The sequence below is a fragment of the Drosophila navojoa genome, chromosome X (genome assembly GCF_054131105.1).
Source record: "Drosophila navojoa isolate 15081-1374.11 chromosome X, UAZ_NAV_1.0, whole genome shotgun sequence".
NCBI classification, from domain to species: domain Eukaryota; kingdom Metazoa; phylum Arthropoda; class Insecta; order Diptera; family Drosophilidae; genus Drosophila; species Drosophila navojoa.
The window spans coordinates 30912167-30931995 of record NC_142895.1 but is presented as its reverse complement, the minus strand read 5'-3'; the positions used below and the strand labels follow the sequence as shown (position 1 = coordinate 30931995).

Genomic DNA, 19829 nt, shown 5'->3' with positions numbered 1-19829 from the left:
GTTATTTATTTTTTTTTTTTTTTTATCGATAAAGTCCTCATCGAAAATCAAAATTTTAAATAAATATTTAAATGTATTTTATATAACAATTACAATTACAATTAAATTTCCGTATGTCTATGTGTGTGCGTATTTGTGTGCATGTGCGAATAATTATTGAAATATCAGTTGCTCGAAGGGTTCAGGATATCTCGTAGTCGTGCAGTGTCGACTAGAGCTTTCTTACTTGTCATAACCTGAACCCATTGAAAATGGGAAATCAGGGTATAATGGTCTTGTTTTTTTTTTTTACTTCGCATTTATAAAAAGAAAAACAAATAATAAAAAACAATGCCAATATAAAATATTGTTGTTCTACAATATACGCTTTTATACTCATTCACGAAAGTTTTGTGCCATGTCCGTCCGTCTGTCCGTATGAACGCAGTTCATTTCGGCGTTATTGAAGTTAGAGACTTGAAATTCGGAACACTTACTTGTGTATGTCTCCGATTTGTAAAGTGTTAAAATTTTCACAATCCGCCCACTAGGGGCGTGGCAGATCGGAAAATGCATTTTTCCGATATGCCAGAAATCATATTAAATGAAGAGCTAAAAAGCTGACATTTGGAATGTAAATCCGCATCGATTCTATAAAGATTCTATAAAGATTGATGAACACATTATATGTCTACGCCTTTTACAAGCCTGGCCAATCGGACCTGAAGATATAGTGATTTTTCAAATTCTGCTATATTTTGGACACTATTGTTGCTAGAGACCTCAAATTTGGTATATATACTCGGGCTGACCTCCCAGGATTAAAAAGTTTAGGTGGATATATGTCCGGCCACAGGGGGCGTGGCAAACCGCAAAAGTTTATATCTCCAACTGCTTAAGAGCTCGAAGCTTCAAATTCGGATAGTTAAATTACCAGTAACCTTCTCTATCGATTCCCTAATTAATATTGTTACGCCTCTTTAGGGGCGTGGCCCAGTAATTTTTTTATTTTTTGAGCGTAAGCTTTCAAATTTGGTAGCTAGGTTACGGTTAGCTTGTCCCATGAGCTGGCCAAAAATAAAGTATCTACGCTCAGTATGGGCGTGGCAAATTGAGAAAATTTTCTACAGTATTAGAGCTAAACTTGGCTACTAAATTGGTTATGGGGTGTGAATGAGTATTCTGCAATCGGTGACGCTCGACTGTAACGTTCTTACTTATTATTCTTTATATTATGCATTCTATACGTAATATCACTAACCATAGTGGTAATATTCTGTTCAAGTTAATATCATCAACTGACCATGAATAGTATCATTGTTATTGATGCTTTTTATATAAACCAGTTTTATATTGAGTAAATAATTTAAGTGGATTCGATTTCATATACTTAAATGAAGTATCTGCCAGGCATTCAAAATCTCAATTCAAATTTGTAACAGATCTTGTTTATATCCACATATGTAAAGCAAACTACAGGGGTATTGAACATTTTAGAAGTAAAGAAATTAATTTTTTAATTGTGATAAATTAAAGAAATTACTGTGGTAATAATACACAAATTGTGTTTCCCATAAATATTAAAGTTAATTAAGAGCTAGTTTTTTTTTTAGTAATTTTAATTGGCATCATATTTTACGCATATATGTATGTATGTATGTATATATTGCAACAAATTTCAAAATATATATATGTATATACATACATGTGTACATATGTATGTACATACATACATATATGTATACTGTCTGCATTTAAAGACTTTTGTATAGAGAGTGTTAAATGAGATGGCATAATGATAATACTAATGATGATGGTTATGATGATACCCTAAAGTTTTATGACAACTTTCTCAGTGCTCGTATTTAGCATTTGCATAACAATTAAATGTTTGCTTTTAATAAAATTTCGAGTGGAACATTAGAACAGCCTCAACAATGAAACAAAATTTGATGTTTATATAACTTAAATTAGAATATTCAGAGATAGGATAAGTTAGAACCAATATGGGTATTTTCCAATCTGCAATGTTTTATGTCACAGTATAATAATAAAAAAAAGTCGGTATTCGAGCTTCTAAGGTTTCGATATCGAAAAACACTTTCATCGTGAACTTTCGTTCGACAACCATTTTTGGTGCTCGCGGCTACAAAATACATACATACATATGTATGTAGGTTTACACATATATCTGTGTGTGCATATGTGCGGTCGACTGCCACACATTTCATTTCAATAATAATGAAAACAAAAGTTCGAAGCAAACGACGAATACGTAAAAATAAAAAACATGTGAAAAAGAAAATAAACAAAATTTTTTAATCAACCGCTAGCTGTGCGTAAACGAGATTGTAGGGCATAGTCTAAGACTGAGACAGACGCAGTGGCAGAGGCAGGGAGAGAAACAGTTTGGTACAGTTAGAGGGAGACGGCGACAGCCAGGGGCCCGATTACGAAAAGAGGCTACCCAACTCCCCGCACCATGATGGTTGTAAAAACATCTACGTTTACAGTTGTTTCTTAATACACTAACTATCTTACGAAACCATGACCATTTCACAGACACTTCACGGACGAGTATAATATTTTTTTATTATTTAAATGATTATGCATATATAAAGTCAAAGGCCTCATTTGCTGTGTTTAATTGTTAGTTTTAAATTTATATCGATTCTAACGTCTAATAAATAACTAAACATGTTTAAATATTTTATTTGTAAGTTCAATATAATAAACATCTACAATTAAATGATTCAAAGCTCTGGCTACAGAAACCTTCTAATTGGATTTCAATTAACATTTGTAAAATATGTGTAACAATTTTAAACGACATATGTGAAACATTTGATAAGTAAGTTAATACAATATGGTAAATATAAAATCTAGAGTTTAATTTATTTCATACGTACTTTACTGAATTATCATATTTATTTACAAATATATATATTTTTTATACTTATTATTAATACTTTGTTTATATTTTGATGTATGTTGAAAGTACAGCGCATCGGATATTCGCCTCTTCGAAGATATGTTTGAAATTTTCCCGTTTTAGCTGCGCAGTCGCGGATGCTATATAAATTTTGACAATGAAAAGACCACGGTTTAAACCAATTTTGGCAATGCACGCGGCCAACAAGTGACAGCGGGAGAGTAGAGCAGAACAGATCGCATCAGACCGGAGTAGACTAAATTTTCCGGCAAAACAGATGGTCAATTGTAATCACATGTATTCCATGACAGAGTCAAACGGGATTCCAGCATTGCTGCTGACGGTGCTGGCACTATCGCTGACGTCGATAGTGTCTGGCTTTGGCAATGAGTATGTTCACATTAAGGTGCATGTACCTAAGGATCAGGTGCCAAGCATCGAAGCGGAGCAGCCGCCCAAGGTAATCCATCACTTTCACCACCATGCGCCACCGCATCTAAGGTCGCGTGGACGCCCTCCTATAAAGACCAAAACAAGCCCCTTGCTGGAGAGTGTCATACTGTCAGATCTGGACAAGCCGCTGCACATGAGTGAGCATGCGGACTACTTGAACCATGCCAAGGAACTGGCTGAGCACCTCAGTGAAGCCTATGCGACCAAGAAGCCACCGCCACCACCGCACAAGAAGAAGGTGAACACCTATACGATCATCGAGGAGAAGCATCGACCCAGTAGCTACGAATACGAGTCTCGACCAGATCATGTCGTGGATACGTATCACGTGATCGACAGCCGACCTCAGCAACATCATACACTTCATCAACACAAACACCTGCACCAGCTGACCGACAACGACGACGATGTGGGTTATCACTATGCCTCACCTGCGCGCCAGCATCGCCACAAGACAGCCTCCTCCTTGTTGTATCATGGCGGAGGATATGCGGAGCCAGCGCCGATCGAGGAACCATTGGATTTAGAGCAGGGCTACAGCTACTCGACACATAGCCTTGCTCACGCCAAGGCGGCTCGTGCGCCTGCCCACATACTAGAGGTGCCCCAGGAGTCCTCCCTGGACAGTACATACCCCTACGACTCTAGGAGCAGCAGCAGTTTCAGGCCATCGCCTCAACTGCCAGCTCAGCCGGATGCATACGAGGATGACATAGATTCATATGCTGCGCCGATACAAACGCGTCGCCGTCGACCCGGGCCGGTGGATTGGCCAAATCGCACAGGCTATAAGAATGTTGCTGTCGAGACTTACAGTGGCGCCGACAGCTACAACGTTGGACACGTCCAGGGCGTGGGCAGCAGCGGATACCAATATCCGGGACCCTACCTCTAATCCTAATAATGTTTAATCCTAGTCTAATGCTAATTTATTCAATTTTTGTTTGTTGTTTTTTTTTACATAGTCTTAAGTTGATTGAAATCGAGTAGGGAGGGGGTATCCCTAAGCTAAAATTGCAAATCTATTATTTTCGCATTTGAATGACGAATGAATTCCAGAACTAAATGAGAATCTATTGGGATTCCCATTTAAAATAAAATCACAATATATCTCTATTTATTTGTTACCTATTAATTATAAGATTATTGCATATGTATATGGTCTAATCGGATTTACTTTTGCTAGAAATTTAACTGCTAGAAAATTAACTGTAGCAAATTTAGGAGTATTGTAAAATATTTTATTTGTGTAACAGACGCTTGCTAAGACCGAATTTTGTACACATTTCACTTGAAATCAGGGACCGTAGCAATTATTTTTTTTTTTAACAAAAAATAAATAAATAAGAATTATTTCTTGACAAATAAAAAAAAAATATTTATGATAAAAATAAAAAATAATCATTAAAGAACAATTTTTATATAAAAAACAAATCATAACTATTATTTTCAATTTTTATTATAACAAGTAGGAAAGCCCTAGTCGAGACTGCTCGACGACGAGATCCCATGAACCCTCCAAGCAACTGATATGACAATAATAATACGCACACACACGCATACAAACAAACACAAGCACACACACGCACATATACAGGCGATTGCGCTTGGGTTGCTCTGCAGTGCACTGCAGTGTTGGCAATATTTTGAGAATTTATTTATTTAATAATTTATTTTCTAGACGTACAATCTAAATGAAACTTTCAGAACGTATTCATAATAATAAAATGTATGAAATACGCCTTTCACAAATGATAGACGGACGGACGGACAGACAGGGCTAAATCGACTCAGCTCATCGCCCTGATCAAGAATATATATCCTTTGTGGGGTCTGCCACGCCTCCTTCTGCCTGTTACATACATTTTAACAAAACCATTATACCCTGATTTCCCATTTTCAATGGGTTCAGGGTATAAGAAGTAAAAAAAACTCTAGTCGAGAGTGCTCGACTGGATACTACCCTGAACCAAACTAATAAAAACGGTCATTTAGTATGGCTTAAATTTCAATTTCAGTGTATTTAAAAATATAAATGAAATAGAAAACTCATTTAATTAAATATTTACAAATTTTGAAACATTTTGAGCCCGAGACTTCCTGATCGAGCGCCACATCTTTTATCACGACGCCACCTCACTGATCGAAATTGCAATGGCAAAACTGAAATAGATTCACTGCAGCAGCGCCATCTAGCAAATCTAAACCAAACTAACTGCTGATGTGATTCTAAGAATGTGCTAGAAGTTTGAATGTACATATGTGTGCACACGTATAGGAAAACTGCTGTAGCTGAAACACGTGCGTTTGTTAATTGGCCAAAATTTTTTTTTATTTTTTAACGTTGATTGACTTCATCGAATTTAATGAAACTTTCAGAATGTGATCTACATATTCGATTAAATAATTGACAAATTTGAAAAATTAAAAACCATTATACCCTGATTTAAAAGGGAATTTACCGTTTGAAAAGTTAAAATTGACTTAAGTACATAGCTGTAAGCAGTTCAGACGAAGTGTACCTTAACTTTTCTGGCCTCTGGTGCATAAAAAGGTAATACATGAAGCAATCAATTTTAATAATAATTCCGTCCGTCGCCCGTATGAACGCAGTCTATTTCGACGCTATTGAAGCTAGAGACTTGATATTGGGAACATAATTTATAAAGGGTTTCCCAAGTTTCCCAATCGGCCCACTAGGGGCGTGGTAAATCGATTTACGATTATGATTACGTTCTGAAAGTTTTATTAAGACTGTACGTCTAAAAATTAAATTATTCAATAAGTAAATTCTCATAATATTGCCAACACTGCAGCGCAGTCGCCTTTGGAGGTGAGTGTGTGTGACTGTGTGTGCACGTGTGTGTGTGTTGCTTGAAGGGTTCAGGGGATCTCGTAGTCGAGCAGTCTCGACTAGAGCTTTCTTACTTGATAACAATAAATGTTGATTTACCTAAAAAGTTTTTGCCGAGTGTATATATGCATGTACATATGTATGTACATACATACATACATATGTATGTCCATTAAGTTATCTGCATGAATGAAGAAGGCAATCAATATTCTCATACCACGTATCCACGAATGTTTGGAGATGGCCAGGAGTGATAGGGTTGTCGCTGTTGGAGCCGAAGTTAAACGATGAGGGACTACTGCAGAGACCAGGTGCTGCACTTTAGCCTGCGCTGCTATCAGCTGATGGGCATGCACGGACTGCCCTTACCATGCGACGCGCATCCACGGAGAAAGGCAAGGCTACTACATGTCTGGGCCGGGTGCATTCTGATGGGATTAAGTGGAGTGTCCTATATGTGCTTGACCAGCGACGATGACTTCCTCTACAAAGGTGACGATTTCAGTTGCTTTAATGATGCTATGAAGTTTGGCTTTGCCGAAATGGCCATACTAAGCATCTACTGGGAGACACTATCATCGCAACGAGTTCACCTGGCGCGCTTTTGGCATTTGTATGAAGTTCTGGCAGCGACACATTCTGCAACGACAACGCCATCAGGTCTAACCTTGTGGCAACAGCTGGTACAACACTGGCGCTTCCTCCTCATATTCTATGGGACGTTCATGCTGGAGCTAGCGCTCTTGTGTGCTTATGTGGCACTGCAGGAGGGCTCCCGACATCTTGTTCTCTTCTGGATCACCTTTCAGCCGTTCATCTTGGTGGTGCACCTGCGCAACACACAGTTCGTGCTACACATGGATCTGTTGCGCCAGAAACTCTTGCAGTTGGAGCGTGAGCTGATTTTACTTGTCGAATACTCGAGCTTTGCCAACGGCTCAGCCAGCTTTTTCGATTTCGATAAATATCTAAGGCGTCGTGTGCACGAAATGCAGATGATTTACGCGCGCATCCACGAGCTGTGTACCTGCTTCAGAAGAGGGTTCAGCTACTCCATGCTTACCGTGCTGCTTATGATTTACATTCGCATCACAGTCGATAGTTATTTTTTCTTGTATACCAAGCTTAGCAACATTACCAACTTGGGTAAGTCTTTGCAAACCATTTTTCTTTAATACCCTCTTTCTGTCTCTCTCGTTCGTTCCATAGACTACTACCTATTGTTGCCAGCAGTCCTGCATATACCCGCCTTTCTCTACACCTCCCAAAGCTTCATGCAAATAGTGCCTCGGACCGCCTACCAACTGCATAATATTGTGATTAGCTGTTCGCCGGTTTCCCTGCAGGTGCTAAGCTAATCTTTATACTGAGTCCTCATATACGAATGACCAATTGCTTTCACAGATCCAGAACTTTTCGCTAGAAATTCTGCATGAACAGATGCGCATTGATTGTATGGGCATAGTTATTTTAGACAATCATCTGCTGACACAGGTAAGCGTTTCGGCAGCAACGGCCAAAACTCATTCAAGCCCAACGATTCTAGATAGCCTACGCCGTGTGTACTTACATGATCTTTACCGTACAGCTGATGCCTAAATTGAATGGGGCCTATTTATAGTTAGAGTCGTCTACTTTATATTATATTAAAGCTTTATGTATCTATCGTATATTTCATAAAATTCTAACTTAAAATGAATGGGCATAAGCATCCTGTGTTATATGTATGTAAACATGTATGTCTGTGTGAGTATGGGAGTTGCGTCAAGCGCTGCTTTGTATTTACACGTGCGTTTAGATCCAACATTTGCTTAGGAGATTGAGCGAGGAAGTGGAGTTGCTGTTACAGGACTATAAAACTAATCATCACTTATCCCATCCCAACCGAATGTACATTTTTTAACATTTGGCGGGTTATGTAACTCGTCTTGCTTAAAGTACGATTGCAATTAAGTGCGTATCTTATAGGTCCTATATAAAGACAAATATATATGTACATATATATCAATAAGGATTATGTATACATGTATCTATATATATATATATGACTGTCATTTTGATGGTATGCGAATGTGTGCGCCTGTTTGGGCGAGCGCGTATGTGTGTATATGTGGATGCATGGGTACATATTTGTGTGTGTTTAGCTTTACCCAAAGGTCTAATCGTATTCATGGCTTGATTCCCGCTTCGCCATAAGATTCTCGCGCTCATCATCATTCCCCTCGATAATAGTTATAGTGTTAGATTGAGTGGAGCGATTGAGCGGCTTAACACGATGCACTGATGCGGTGAGACCAGATTCAGTAACCACCTCCACATCGTCGTCTTCCTCGTCATCTGGCACTGTGAAATATGGATGCGAAGAGACTGGACGGAACTTGTAGCCAGTAAGCACAAAGAACACATATGTGGCCATCTCGCGAAACATCTCGTCCAACCAGGCATACTGAAAGACGACTGTCATCTGCAGTAAGTCCACAATAATGCGTGTAAAGTAAATATAACAGACGATCATAATGTAAAATTGGCGGAACAGTTTTAGCTTGCGTAGATTAATTGCCGCCTTGCCGTCCGTGGCGGACGCCTCATGCAAATGGCGGATGGACCATACGATGGGAAACAGTATAGCGCCGCAGCAGAGCAAGTCCACAAAGAAGAAAATATTGTGCCAGGTGCGGAATTCAGCATCGCTTTGATCGGATTCGTCTGTTATTATTTGGGCTACATTGGCCAATACCTGTAGGGAACACAAAAACATAAACATAAGCCTAAAACACGAAATGCAAAATAATTGGTAGCCAACCTGAAGCGGAATGACAATCATGAAGATCTTTTTATCTTTATCGGAGAGTATATGTTTGATGAATGTCCAGCCGGTACCAATGAGCACAATAGTTATAAACAGGACAGCCCCCTTCAGTAGATGCGCAATGTAGTAGAGTATGGCCCATGCTTCGACATGCTCGCCACGTTTCTCAATAAAATGGTAATTGATTGAATGGAACATAAGAGATAGCGACTTTAAGAACACAAGCACAGCCATCAGGTAGTGTATCTTGTACACGGTGTGCCTGCAATGAAATAAAGCATTATGAATCAAAAGAAATTCGTCTATTCACACTATGCACTCACTTGCTCTTCTTCAGAATGAATACCCAGAATAGGCCCGACAAAAAGAATAACAGACTCATCATAAAGTACAAGGCCGGCAGAGGCATTTCTCCAGCAGACAAATAGTTGCCATTATTATTTTCCTCAATATCCACCTAAACAAACATCAATATGATTATTGTAAGTAGAAATATCGTTACAAAACTCACATTAAAAGACAGCATCTTGGGCCGATGATAATTGGGGCAGGCATGGAAGTACAAATTATACAATCCCTCATCATGCTGCGTTGCAACAAACATGGAGAACGTGAAATTGTAGTAATTGGTACCGTCAACGGTTAGCTTCATGAGCGGCAGGGAGAAATTTTTGCATAGCTCCTCTTGAGACTGTCTGTAATAGTTGGAGTCGTAAAAGTCAGACACTGAACCTCTTCGCACGGCTTGGTCTACAGGCATTGCTGGCTGCACTTCAACATGAGCATCGTATTTTATATTCTTATTGATGCTACTAGATGACGTCGATGATCCAACATCCACGGCACCAGCATCGACGTTAACGTTGTTAATACCTGCAGCACCAACTTCTGATTTACTGTTCCCACCTGCCACTACATCATTTCGAGCTACGGACGGGACGGCTAAAACCGAGGATGCACCCGCGGCTATCTCTACCTTTGGTTGCGATATGGGTGATGACGAATTTTTCTGCTTAAGATTTGCATTTGCCTTAGGCTCAGCTGCATCCATCTCTGGCTGCATGGGTTTCTCAACCGAATGATCATCCATGTCATCAACCGCTTCGACGAAACCAATTGAAGCCATAGAACGACGTCGACGCTTCTGCATAAATAATGCCGAATCGCTGACCTTAGTCAAGTGTGAGTTGCGCTTGTGACGGTACATGATATCCTTGTAGACGTGTTTGTTTACCCATTCTGGCGAGCATTTTACACGTACTCTGAAAGAATGCAACTTTAAATATTAGGCCATTCGGTAGAATCAATATGAAACTTACTTTAGCTCCTTCAGATCAAGTAGAAAAAAAAGTATTGGGCCACTTTTTTGTTTAGATGGGGGCTCTTCTAGTATGCACTTGTTTTGGTGCGAGTCCAGGTACGGATTGAGCTGATCAATAGTTGTCTTGTCCAGCGATAGACCGAACTGTAATCCCAAAATATATATGCATATGTATATGGGTTACAAGTTATTGTCATACGCAAGCGATAGTATCATACACACCAAATCGGTTGTCTGCTCATCATCAACGGTCAGCTGACTAAGCTGGACATCCAAATGTCCATTTGTGTAAAAGCCGAAGGTGCTCAACGCAATGTACGGGCGCATATCATTCTGCAAATGAGCAAAGAAACATACATAAGTATACATATTTACATAGCATATATATTGTGTATATACATGTCAAATAAACTTTAGGATAAGTTAATGGAAGGTTACATTTACTTACGCGAACTTCCAGGTGATGTTTACGCGATAAAACTACATTTGGAGAAATGAGTAACACCGTGATTAGTGTAGAAAATATTGATTTAATATTTAATATATGCGTTGGCATTAGCGCACGCATTTTTCTTGCTATTGTTTATTTTGCCTACAGTGCCTTTAGCCTGTGTGGCACTTTTTCACCTTTCGAAATCGATATGGGTATGTTGGAAACGACTGTTGCGTTAATTTTAATTAATTAGGTTCGATTTGCTACGCTTTGGCCGCTGCTGTTACAATCACAATTTTCTACAGTTAAACGATAACTTCAACTTTACGTTTTTCGTCTTGTTGCACACAATAAAAAAAAGTTACAGCAAATACATTGCAACTCTTAGTGATGCGTAAAATTCTTATCGATTAATCGATTTTATTTTCTGGACCGTAACGTAATTATCACAAATTAAAATTTGTTCGTCGAAGTCAATGTATACCCACTGACTGAATTAAAGATAAATGATAAATAATTTAATTATTTATGGTTATTAAAAAAAAATATATAAATGTATGTTAAAAATAGGCTTACATGCCAATCAATTTCAACCTTAACAACACAAATCTTGCAAATCAGACCCAACGCCTACATACAAATACATACGCAGATGTGTATGTACATACAGTGGCTCACACCTTATTTCGTGCAGCAGCATAGTACAACTTTGAAATCGTATTCCCGCTAAACCAGTAAAGATATTCAAAAAAGTTAAATGAGGTTTTATTTATTGGTTATTCATTATGTATTAACACTTTCAATTATTTTTATATTATAATTAATAAGTTTTAAAACTAAAGAAAACTAAAAAAACAGCCCTTTTCCATGTCACAGCTTATTTCGTGCACTTCACTTTCAATGACTTTATTGTCCAAAAATTCTGTAATTATGATAATATTTTAACTCATTTTTGTTTAATCACCTCCTTGAATAGTGATTCCATCGAGTTTACTCATTTTCGGGTGATTCCACTGGAGATTTTTGGCCAATCCTCCAACACGGCCGTTTTGAGGTCATTTTTATTGAATATTGACCATTTCCGAATGGCCACGCCCAATTTTGCCCACAAATTTTCTATAACGTTCAGGTATGACCACTGGGCCAGCGGATTTACCACATTTGGACTGTTCCAGATCAGCCAGGACTGGTCAATACCCGGTTTATTGTTTTGGTCATTTGCCTGATGCAATCGGGATCGCCCTTCTAGACCCAGTTCTTCTGCATTTTGGAGCAAATTCTTCTTCAAAAAGGATAGGTACATGTTATTGTTCATATTACCATCAATGAAAACTAAGTATCCAACTCCCAAACCCGACCTGCAGGCCCAACCATGCAACAGCCACTGCCATAGGTCATATTTGGTTTTAGGTGCAGATCTTGGAGCTCAGTATTTGGTGGGCGCCAGGCAGATTGCTTCCAATCCGACCCATATATATGCACATGAGTCGAAATTTAATATATTTGCGTCGGATGGGTCCAATATGATTGCCGCTAAGCACATACTGAGCTCAAAGATCAGCACCTAAAATCAAATATGAGCTATGGCAGTGGCTGTTGCATGGTTGGGCCTGCAGGTCGGGTTTGGGAGTTGGATACTTAGTTTTCATTGATGGTAATATGAACAATAACATGTACCTATCCTTTTTGAAGAAGAATTTGCTCCAAAATGCAGAAGAACTGGGTCTAGAAGGGCGATCCCGATTGCATCAGGCAAATGACCAAAACAATAAACCGGGTATTGACCAGTCCTGGCTGATCTGGAACAGTCCAAATGTGGTAAATCCGCTGGCCCAGTGGTCATACCTGAACGTTATAGAAAATTTGTGGGCAAAATTGGGCGTGGCCATTCGGAAATGGTCAATATTCAATAAAAATGACCTCAAAACGGCCGTGTTGGAGGATTGGCCAAAAATCTCCAGTGGAATCACCCGAAAATGAGTAAACTCGATGGAATCACTATTCAAGGAGGTGATTAAACAAAAATGAGTTAAAATATTATCATAATTACAGAATTTTTGGACAATAAAGTCATTGAAAGTGAAGTGCACGAAATAAGCTGTGACATGGAAAAGGGCTGTTTTTTTAGTTTTCTTTAGTTTTAAAACTTATTAATTATAATATAAAAATAATTGAAAGTGTTAATACATAATGAATAATCAATAAATAGAACCTCATTTAAATTTTTTGGATATCTTTACTGGTTTAGCGGGAATACGGTTTCAAAGTTGTACTATGCTGCTGCACGAAATAAGGTGTGAGCCACTGTACATACATATGTACATATGTATGTGATAAATAAAACCACTGTTTGCTCAGTGATAAAACTTAATTCGGTCAATAGGCAAAATTGAGACATTTGAACAATTTTTTATTTTTGCATGTTTTTGATGTTGAAAAGGTAGCAAACAATTTGAATTGCTATATAAAGCAAGGCATTTATTTAAGCTATTTTAAATTTACAAACAGAAAGATGTAGGAATATCAACTGAACAATAATTATTGGCTATCGAAACGTTGCTAGCCCCACAACATTGAAAGATACCGTTGTGTTTTATTTCCCTCGCCTTCGATTTTAAATATGTACATATGTATGTACATACAATGTGTAGTTTTTTGCTTAATCAAAAGAAGTCAACAGAAAAAATATATACATACATATGTACATATGTATGTACATATGTATATGTACATATGTACATACATATATGTATTAGTACAGTATTACATTAGAAGAATTTTATGAAAAAATAACCATGTAATTTAGACTCGCGTTTTAAAACAATGGTTAATTAACAAATAACTCACATATACATACATAACTTTACATATGCATGTATGTATGTATGTATTGTAAATTGCAAGTGTTTAGTCCCAATGCGTCGCACAGGTTTACATTTAAATGAACATACAGATAGACAACGGACCTTATAAAAATTGTATGTACCATATCCACTTTTATGAATGAGCTTTAAAGGACAGTAACACATAAGCATGATAGTGGCAACAGCTAATAAAAATTGATATACATATGTATGTATATATGTAACTATGATCAATTTATTCTATATAAGCTATGCGAAGCTGCGTGTCGGTCAGCTCTCGGCGAAAATGTAGCCCATGTTCTCGACCACTGGGCCTTAGCTTTCCAGTACACAGCGTTACAGCACCAGCAGTCTTCCTGTCTCGAATTGTAGCAGCTTCAAATGAAGGTGGCGGTGTCACTTTAGTTGGCTTCTTGTCTGGTGTTTTCATTTTTTTTTTTATATCCTTGTCTGCCCCTTGTGTGTTAAGCCAGGAAAATTTGTTGGGGTTGCTTGCTTCGAGAGGCTTAACCTGGGTTACCAGCACCAAGGACTTTTGCTTTTTCTGATAGTACATTATCTCAATGACGAGCGTTAGCATGGCCATAATAAGGCCAAATAAGGTAGCAATGAAAACACCACCCAAGCTTTGCAGGGTGATTCCTTCCTGGTCATCAGACAGCGGACACAGGCGTAGATTTGACTGATTCCAGTATTTTCCTTTGAGCTCTTCGAAAAAGCGATCCTTCTGCAGTTCCAAAATTGCGTAGCTCAGCTCATCCTACCCATAAATCTAGGTGAACAGATATTCATATGAATATTATCTAATACTTACACCAAGATGGCTGCCCTGCTGCACGGCAACGGCATAGGGTTGCTCGGCAAACACCTCACCAACCTCTGTCAGATTGCAGTTTCTAGTCACCTCGTACTTGATCTCTGCTGAATCGTGTATGAAAGCATAGTCCGCATTGCCATGCGCATCCACATTTTGAAATCCTTCTGTCGCATTCGCGACCGGCATCGAGCTATTAATGGCTAGCAAAATATGTCCGAACTGTTCCTTAATGGGATAGTCCCAAATTCGAAACCTGCGAAAGTCCTTGGATGCATTCAATGCCAGCTCCTTCCACATGCGATACAACGTATCCTCGGCGAACTTCATATTTATAAAGTATTGATGCGTGTCGGAGTCTTTGACCACCGTATAGTTAATGCGAGATTGTCTCGCCAGCTGCTCCAACGACTGCACAGGCGTCTGCATGCGTTCCACCGTAAGAAACGCAGCCAAGTTGGCCGTAAACGTGGCGAGCATAAGCACCACAAACAGCCAATATGCAGCAACCAGCAAGCGTCCGGAGACGGCTTTCGGTGCCTCACCGCCGCCTTGCGGTGTGAATGAGGTTAGCGCGAACCAGAAACTTTCGCGAAGCGTAAACTCCCGGCATTCATATGGATAAGCGTCGCGATTATTGCGTGAGCTATAGGGTGAATACTTATCCATGAACCAGATCATCAACGCTGTGCCCACCAGGGCGGCAACGATGCTCAACCACACCTCAAGCCGCAGCACCGTCATAAACTTAAACAGTGAGGTGCGTCGCATCGGTTTTCGCATCACTATAGAGATGCCAGTTTGTTCATAGTAGGGAGGCAAAAAGTCAACCACTTCTTCACGCTCCGAATACATTTTAAGTGCTGCGATGGCTAAGTCCGTCTCGCCGCTTACCAAATCGCCAATTACACCATCCCACTCGCCCCGTTCGTTGCGGTCGCCCATGTGCCCCTTTACGGGTGCAACGATTTCGTAGTCAAAGTTGAGCTTCTCTGCTAACCGTTTTATAAAATCGATGCAGTAGCCCTCCCAGATGGGAGTACCCATTTTGCTGAGAATCAGCTCACCAGTGTTTGGATTGCGTCGATAGTAGCTCCACGGCACGCTCTCTGCGGTGCCAATTCGAAAAAACCGTCTAGTTGGACTAATTGTCTCATTGAGAAGTCGTAGAGTGCCAGATACCCAAATGGCTAAATCCGTCTTTGCTTCATGCTCACTGGAATAGTAGCCTGCCGAAATGTTGGCCAAATACGTCAAATGTGGCACCGACTCCTCATCGCTTGCCTCACTCAGCGCCTCGCTGGTATAGGGATCCTCGCTGCTTGGCACATACCCCACAAAGTTGTTCCAGTGTACATTCTCCAGCCAAAGGCTTTTGGCTGCAGCTTCACTATCTGCTTTAATACTGCTGTTGCAGTCCAGATAAACAGGCTCTGGAAAGTCTGGACTCAGCTCGGCCGAGTCAATCAGACTCCTTAGCACACTCAACAGCAAGGCGCGTTGTAACTGCAAATATGAAGTCACTCTAAATCAGATGGTACAGTATTATCTACAGTTTGGCAAGAAACACACAGGGAAAAATGTTTAATTTATTGCTCTGAAGCGAGATAAAAACAGTAAGAATATTAATTTAAAAAAAAAAATTTAATGAAAACAGGTAACTTAAGCTATAAACTATATTAGTAAGTAAACAAAAAATTACAAAATGTTTCCATTAACAAAAGAAAATAACAACAAGAAAGAAAGCTCTAGTCGAGACTGCTCGACTACCAGATCCCCTGAACCCTACAAGCAACTGATATTTCAATAATAATTAGCAAACACACACACACACACGCATACAAACAAACACACGCAGACACATACACATACAAATAAACACACGCATACACACACACTCACATATACAGGCGATTGCGCTTGGGTTGCGCTGCAATGTTGGCAATAAATGAAAACTTATTTGTTGAATAATTTAATTTCTAGACGTACGATTGTAATGAAACTTTCAGAACGTAATCATAATATTAAAATGTAAGTGTATACCGAAGCACAAGTCTCTAGTATTTGATATACGACTTTTACAAAGATGATGGTGAGGGGGTGGATTTAAGGGTGGGGGGTAAATTTTAACAAAAACCGAAATTGTATAAAATACATCTTTATATACATTTTAAATTTGGAGACTAGCTTGAAAGATGTAGGAGATATAATTTTTTAAGTGATCTTCGATAAGGTTTTTTATCGATAAAAAAGTATCGGAATGAGTTATCGTTTTTTAGTGATAAACTCGATATGCGCGTGATATATACGGACATTTAAAATAAAAGTTGAAGTCTCTAGCTCTTATATCTTCTGAAATCGACGCGTTCATACATACGGACGGACGGACGGACGGACAGACAGACGGACAGGGCCAAATCGACTCAGCTTGTCGCCCTGATCAAGAATATATATACTTTGTGGGGTCTGCCACGCCTCCTTCTGCCTGTTACATACTTTTAACAAAACCATTATACCCTGATTTCCCATTTTCAATGGGTTCAGGTTATAAAAACAAAAAAAGTAACAACAAGTAAGAAGACTCTAGTCGAGACTGTTCGACTAGGAGATACCCTGAACCCTCCAAGCTGATATACTTATCATTTTGCACTTCTTTTATGCACGCACACATACATATATATGCATCCAACCTCACGCGCCCGTGCTTTGCTAACTGCGCAGTAAGCAGCGACTGCGCTTGGGCTGCGCTGCAGTGTGGGCAATAGTATGAGAATTTACTTGGTGAATAACTTCTTTTGTAAACATACGATCATAATGAAATTTTCAGGGCGTAATTATATTATATATATATTATATAAAATGTGTGTACATTCCAAAGCACAAGTCTCTAGTACTTGAAATACGTTTTTTACAAATTGTGGGCGAAGGGGGCGTGGTATCCAAAATCTCTTGATTACAAAATGTTTGTATTCATCATACGTATATACACAGTAAATCTGAAGTCTCCACGTCTAATAGTATCCAAATGAGGCTCAAAAAACAAAATCAATTTTTCGATTATTCTCGATAAAAAAGTTATCGGATGACTTATCGAAAAAATAAAGCAAACTCGTACTGCGTATGGTATACACGAGTATGCACACAAAATTTCAGCTCTCTAGCTCTTATATCTTCTGAGATCTCGGCGTTCATACGGACAGACGGACGGACGGACGGACAGGGCTATATCAACTCAGCTCGTCATGCTGATCAAGAATATATATACTTTATGGGGTCTGCGATGATTCCTTCTGCCTGTTACATACTTTTTCACATAAAACATTATACCCTGATTTCCCATTTTCAATGGGTTCAGGGTATAAAAATCAGCTGACAAGAAAGTGTTTACACAACTAAAACAATTACTTTATTATAGTGTTTTAACTACTTTTTAGTTAAAACTAATGCTTTTTTTTTTTGCCACCATTGACATCTATGATTGCTCCCAAGCGTCTGTTCATCGAGTGGACCAGGTTTCTGACATATTCCACTAGAATATTTTACCATTCCTCCAAAACAATAACAGCTCAGTTTTATTCTTTGGATGCCTCTTGGCGGTCCTCTTCTTCAGATAAGCCCACAAATTCTCAATGGGGCTTAAGTCCGGGCTATGAGCTTGCGTATTCAACACATTTTTACAGTTATAAAGTAGCCAGCACCTCACAATATTTGCTAGTGGCTTATTTATATAATGTAACACACATACTTATGTATGTACATACGTTGCATATCTTCTTTCTTCTTTCCATCAGCAAGCGAAGCAAAATTATCTTTTTAAGGCTTACCGTGAATCCACTACCGCAGTAAAGGTCTCGCATCTGCATCGATCGACAAATGGCGCGTGCATTCAAGGTGAATCGCGTAGAAAATTCCACCTGTTGTTTGTATTTGAAAACGCGATCTCTGGTATCGAGAAAAACGAAATGCCATTCGGTGGGCCGCTGGAAAAGGTTACCCATATTGACCTGCAATTGTCTATAGCACTTTCAAAACGTTTGCGAGCTGCTTTTGATTTTACTCACGCGCTCAAAAATTCCATTCATAGCAGCGCCGCGGGCAAATATGGCATAGTAATTGGGAGTGGGCCTCAGTCGAACCAGCCGCTCAACAAAGTCCTCCGATTGCATATCACTGGCATCCAGAATAAGAGCGCGGAATGGATAACCGGTCAATAGCTGCTTCATGGCCTCCATGGTGTCGCGGGCATTTTGAAAAATCATGACCACATTATTGGCCCGCTTCTGGCGCATAAAATCGGCAAACATGTCAAGAAAGGGGCGCATTATCCGGTCGAAACGCACGTAAGCAACGCCATGTGTATGAGCCAGCCCGTAGCCGTGCGACCAGCGACTGTAACTCAGATCGATAATCACCGAACTGCCCACGCTACCCAGAATCTCACAGACTGCGCTAGTCCCAATTGGGCATATTGTGATTAAATAATAGAACACGTATAAATAGCCCTCTCTACTCACAGCTGTCCATGTCCTGTTGGTCGTCGGTGCGACTTAGTTGCACCACCGCATCGCTGATTCGCGTATCCAACTGCAATGTTTCCAGCTCCTTAAGAACAGCGGCAATATCGGTGTCAAACTCTGCTCGCTGTACTGGCTCGATCCAAAAGGCTGCCGGAGAAGCGAAATAAATGTTGTTTCCTCAAATTGAAATGAGTATTCCGATAAGTTTTCATACTTATTTTAAGCTCTTTAGCAGTGACTAGGCTAACGCCAATGCACAGCCAGAACCTCACAATATTAGTCCGATCCATTCTGGCCGTCAGGTGCAAGTGCTGACCGTAAATTACCCGATTGCCCAAGTGACGGTCCTTGCTCAATTCGTATAATTGCGCATAATTTGAGTCCATCGCAGTTGTTAAGACAATGTGCATTTACAAGTAAGTCTAGTTGTCAATTCAAAAATTACCATTAAATATAAATGTTGTCGCGGGCGGATGCAACCACCCAGAGCCTTCCCCTGGGCACTTCGTCTGATTGAATAATTTGACAATTACATTTAATCCCAATCAAAGCAAATGATTGCAAGAGCTCAAGTCTGGTATAGAAGGCTTGAATATATTCTGTATCCTGATCTTCTTTACGGTAAAGGTGACGGTAGTTACATATAACTATGTACATCTAGAATATGCTCCGATATTTTTATGTTCTTTCCACCTTCTTTACAGCAGCATATATATAAACTCTTTTAATGTTCCATGCTGCTCGAAGTAAAGGAGTGAACGACATTTTACTATGTGCATTGTCTCCGAGAAAGCCGTTCGCATATAAGGAAGGCCCTTAAAATTTGGAATATTGGCTCGTGTAACAGCGTCTT

The 19829-nt window shown here is 39.4% G+C and overlaps 5 protein-coding genes across 6 annotated transcripts in view; 3 read left to right on the top strand and 2 right to left on the bottom strand.

Annotated features, from left to right (window-relative positions):
• U2af50 (U2 small nuclear riboprotein auxiliary factor 50) overlaps positions 1-19829 on the top strand; it is a 169515-nt gene that overhangs the window by 11240 nt on the left and 138446 nt on the right. The gene's annotated exons all lie outside the window — the stretch shown is intronic.
• On the top strand, positions 2947-4433 carry LOC108655485 (uncharacterized). Its single transcript, XM_018107211.3, has one exon. It carries the CDS (start codon positions 3189-3191, stop codon positions 4257-4259), a length of 1071 nt encoding a protein of 356 aa, XP_017962700.1. The 5' UTR covers positions 2947-3188; the 3' UTR covers positions 4260-4433.
• On the top strand, positions 6448-7923 carry Gr8a (Gustatory receptor 8a). 2 transcript variants are annotated; one of them, XM_018107219.3, is made up of 4 exons: positions 6449-7364; positions 7428-7564; positions 7623-7712; positions 7765-7923. In XM_018107219.3, exons 1-4 carry the CDS (start codon positions 6506-6508, stop codon positions 7837-7839), a joined length of 1161 nt encoding a protein of 386 aa, XP_017962708.1. In that variant the 5' UTR covers positions 6449-6505; the 3' UTR covers positions 7840-7923. The 2 variants fall into 2 exon arrangements, with proteins under 2 accessions (XP_030246308.1, XP_017962708.1); XM_030390448.2 differs by having other exon boundaries at positions 6448-7364; positions 7623-7923.
• On the bottom strand, positions 8348-11130 carry LOC108655469 (protein GPR107). Its single transcript, XM_030390447.2, has 7 exons — positions 10797-11130; positions 10571-10681; positions 10347-10492; positions 9539-10289; positions 9351-9484; positions 9022-9289; positions 8348-8955 (listed from the first exon to the last, which is right to left on the bottom strand). Exons 1-7 carry the CDS (start codon positions 10914-10916, stop codon positions 8377-8379), a joined length of 2109 nt encoding a protein of 702 aa, XP_030246307.1. The 5' UTR covers positions 10917-11130; the 3' UTR covers positions 8348-8376.
• On the bottom strand, positions 13874-19520 carry Ir8a (Ionotropic receptor 8a). Its single transcript, XM_089264625.1, has 6 exons — positions 19191-19520; positions 18974-19123; positions 18521-18903; positions 18284-18463; positions 14460-15965; positions 13874-14405 (listed from the first exon to the last, which is right to left on the bottom strand). Exons 1-6 carry the CDS (start codon positions 19384-19386, stop codon positions 13881-13883), a joined length of 2940 nt encoding a protein of 979 aa, XP_089120751.1. The 5' UTR covers positions 19387-19520; the 3' UTR covers positions 13874-13880.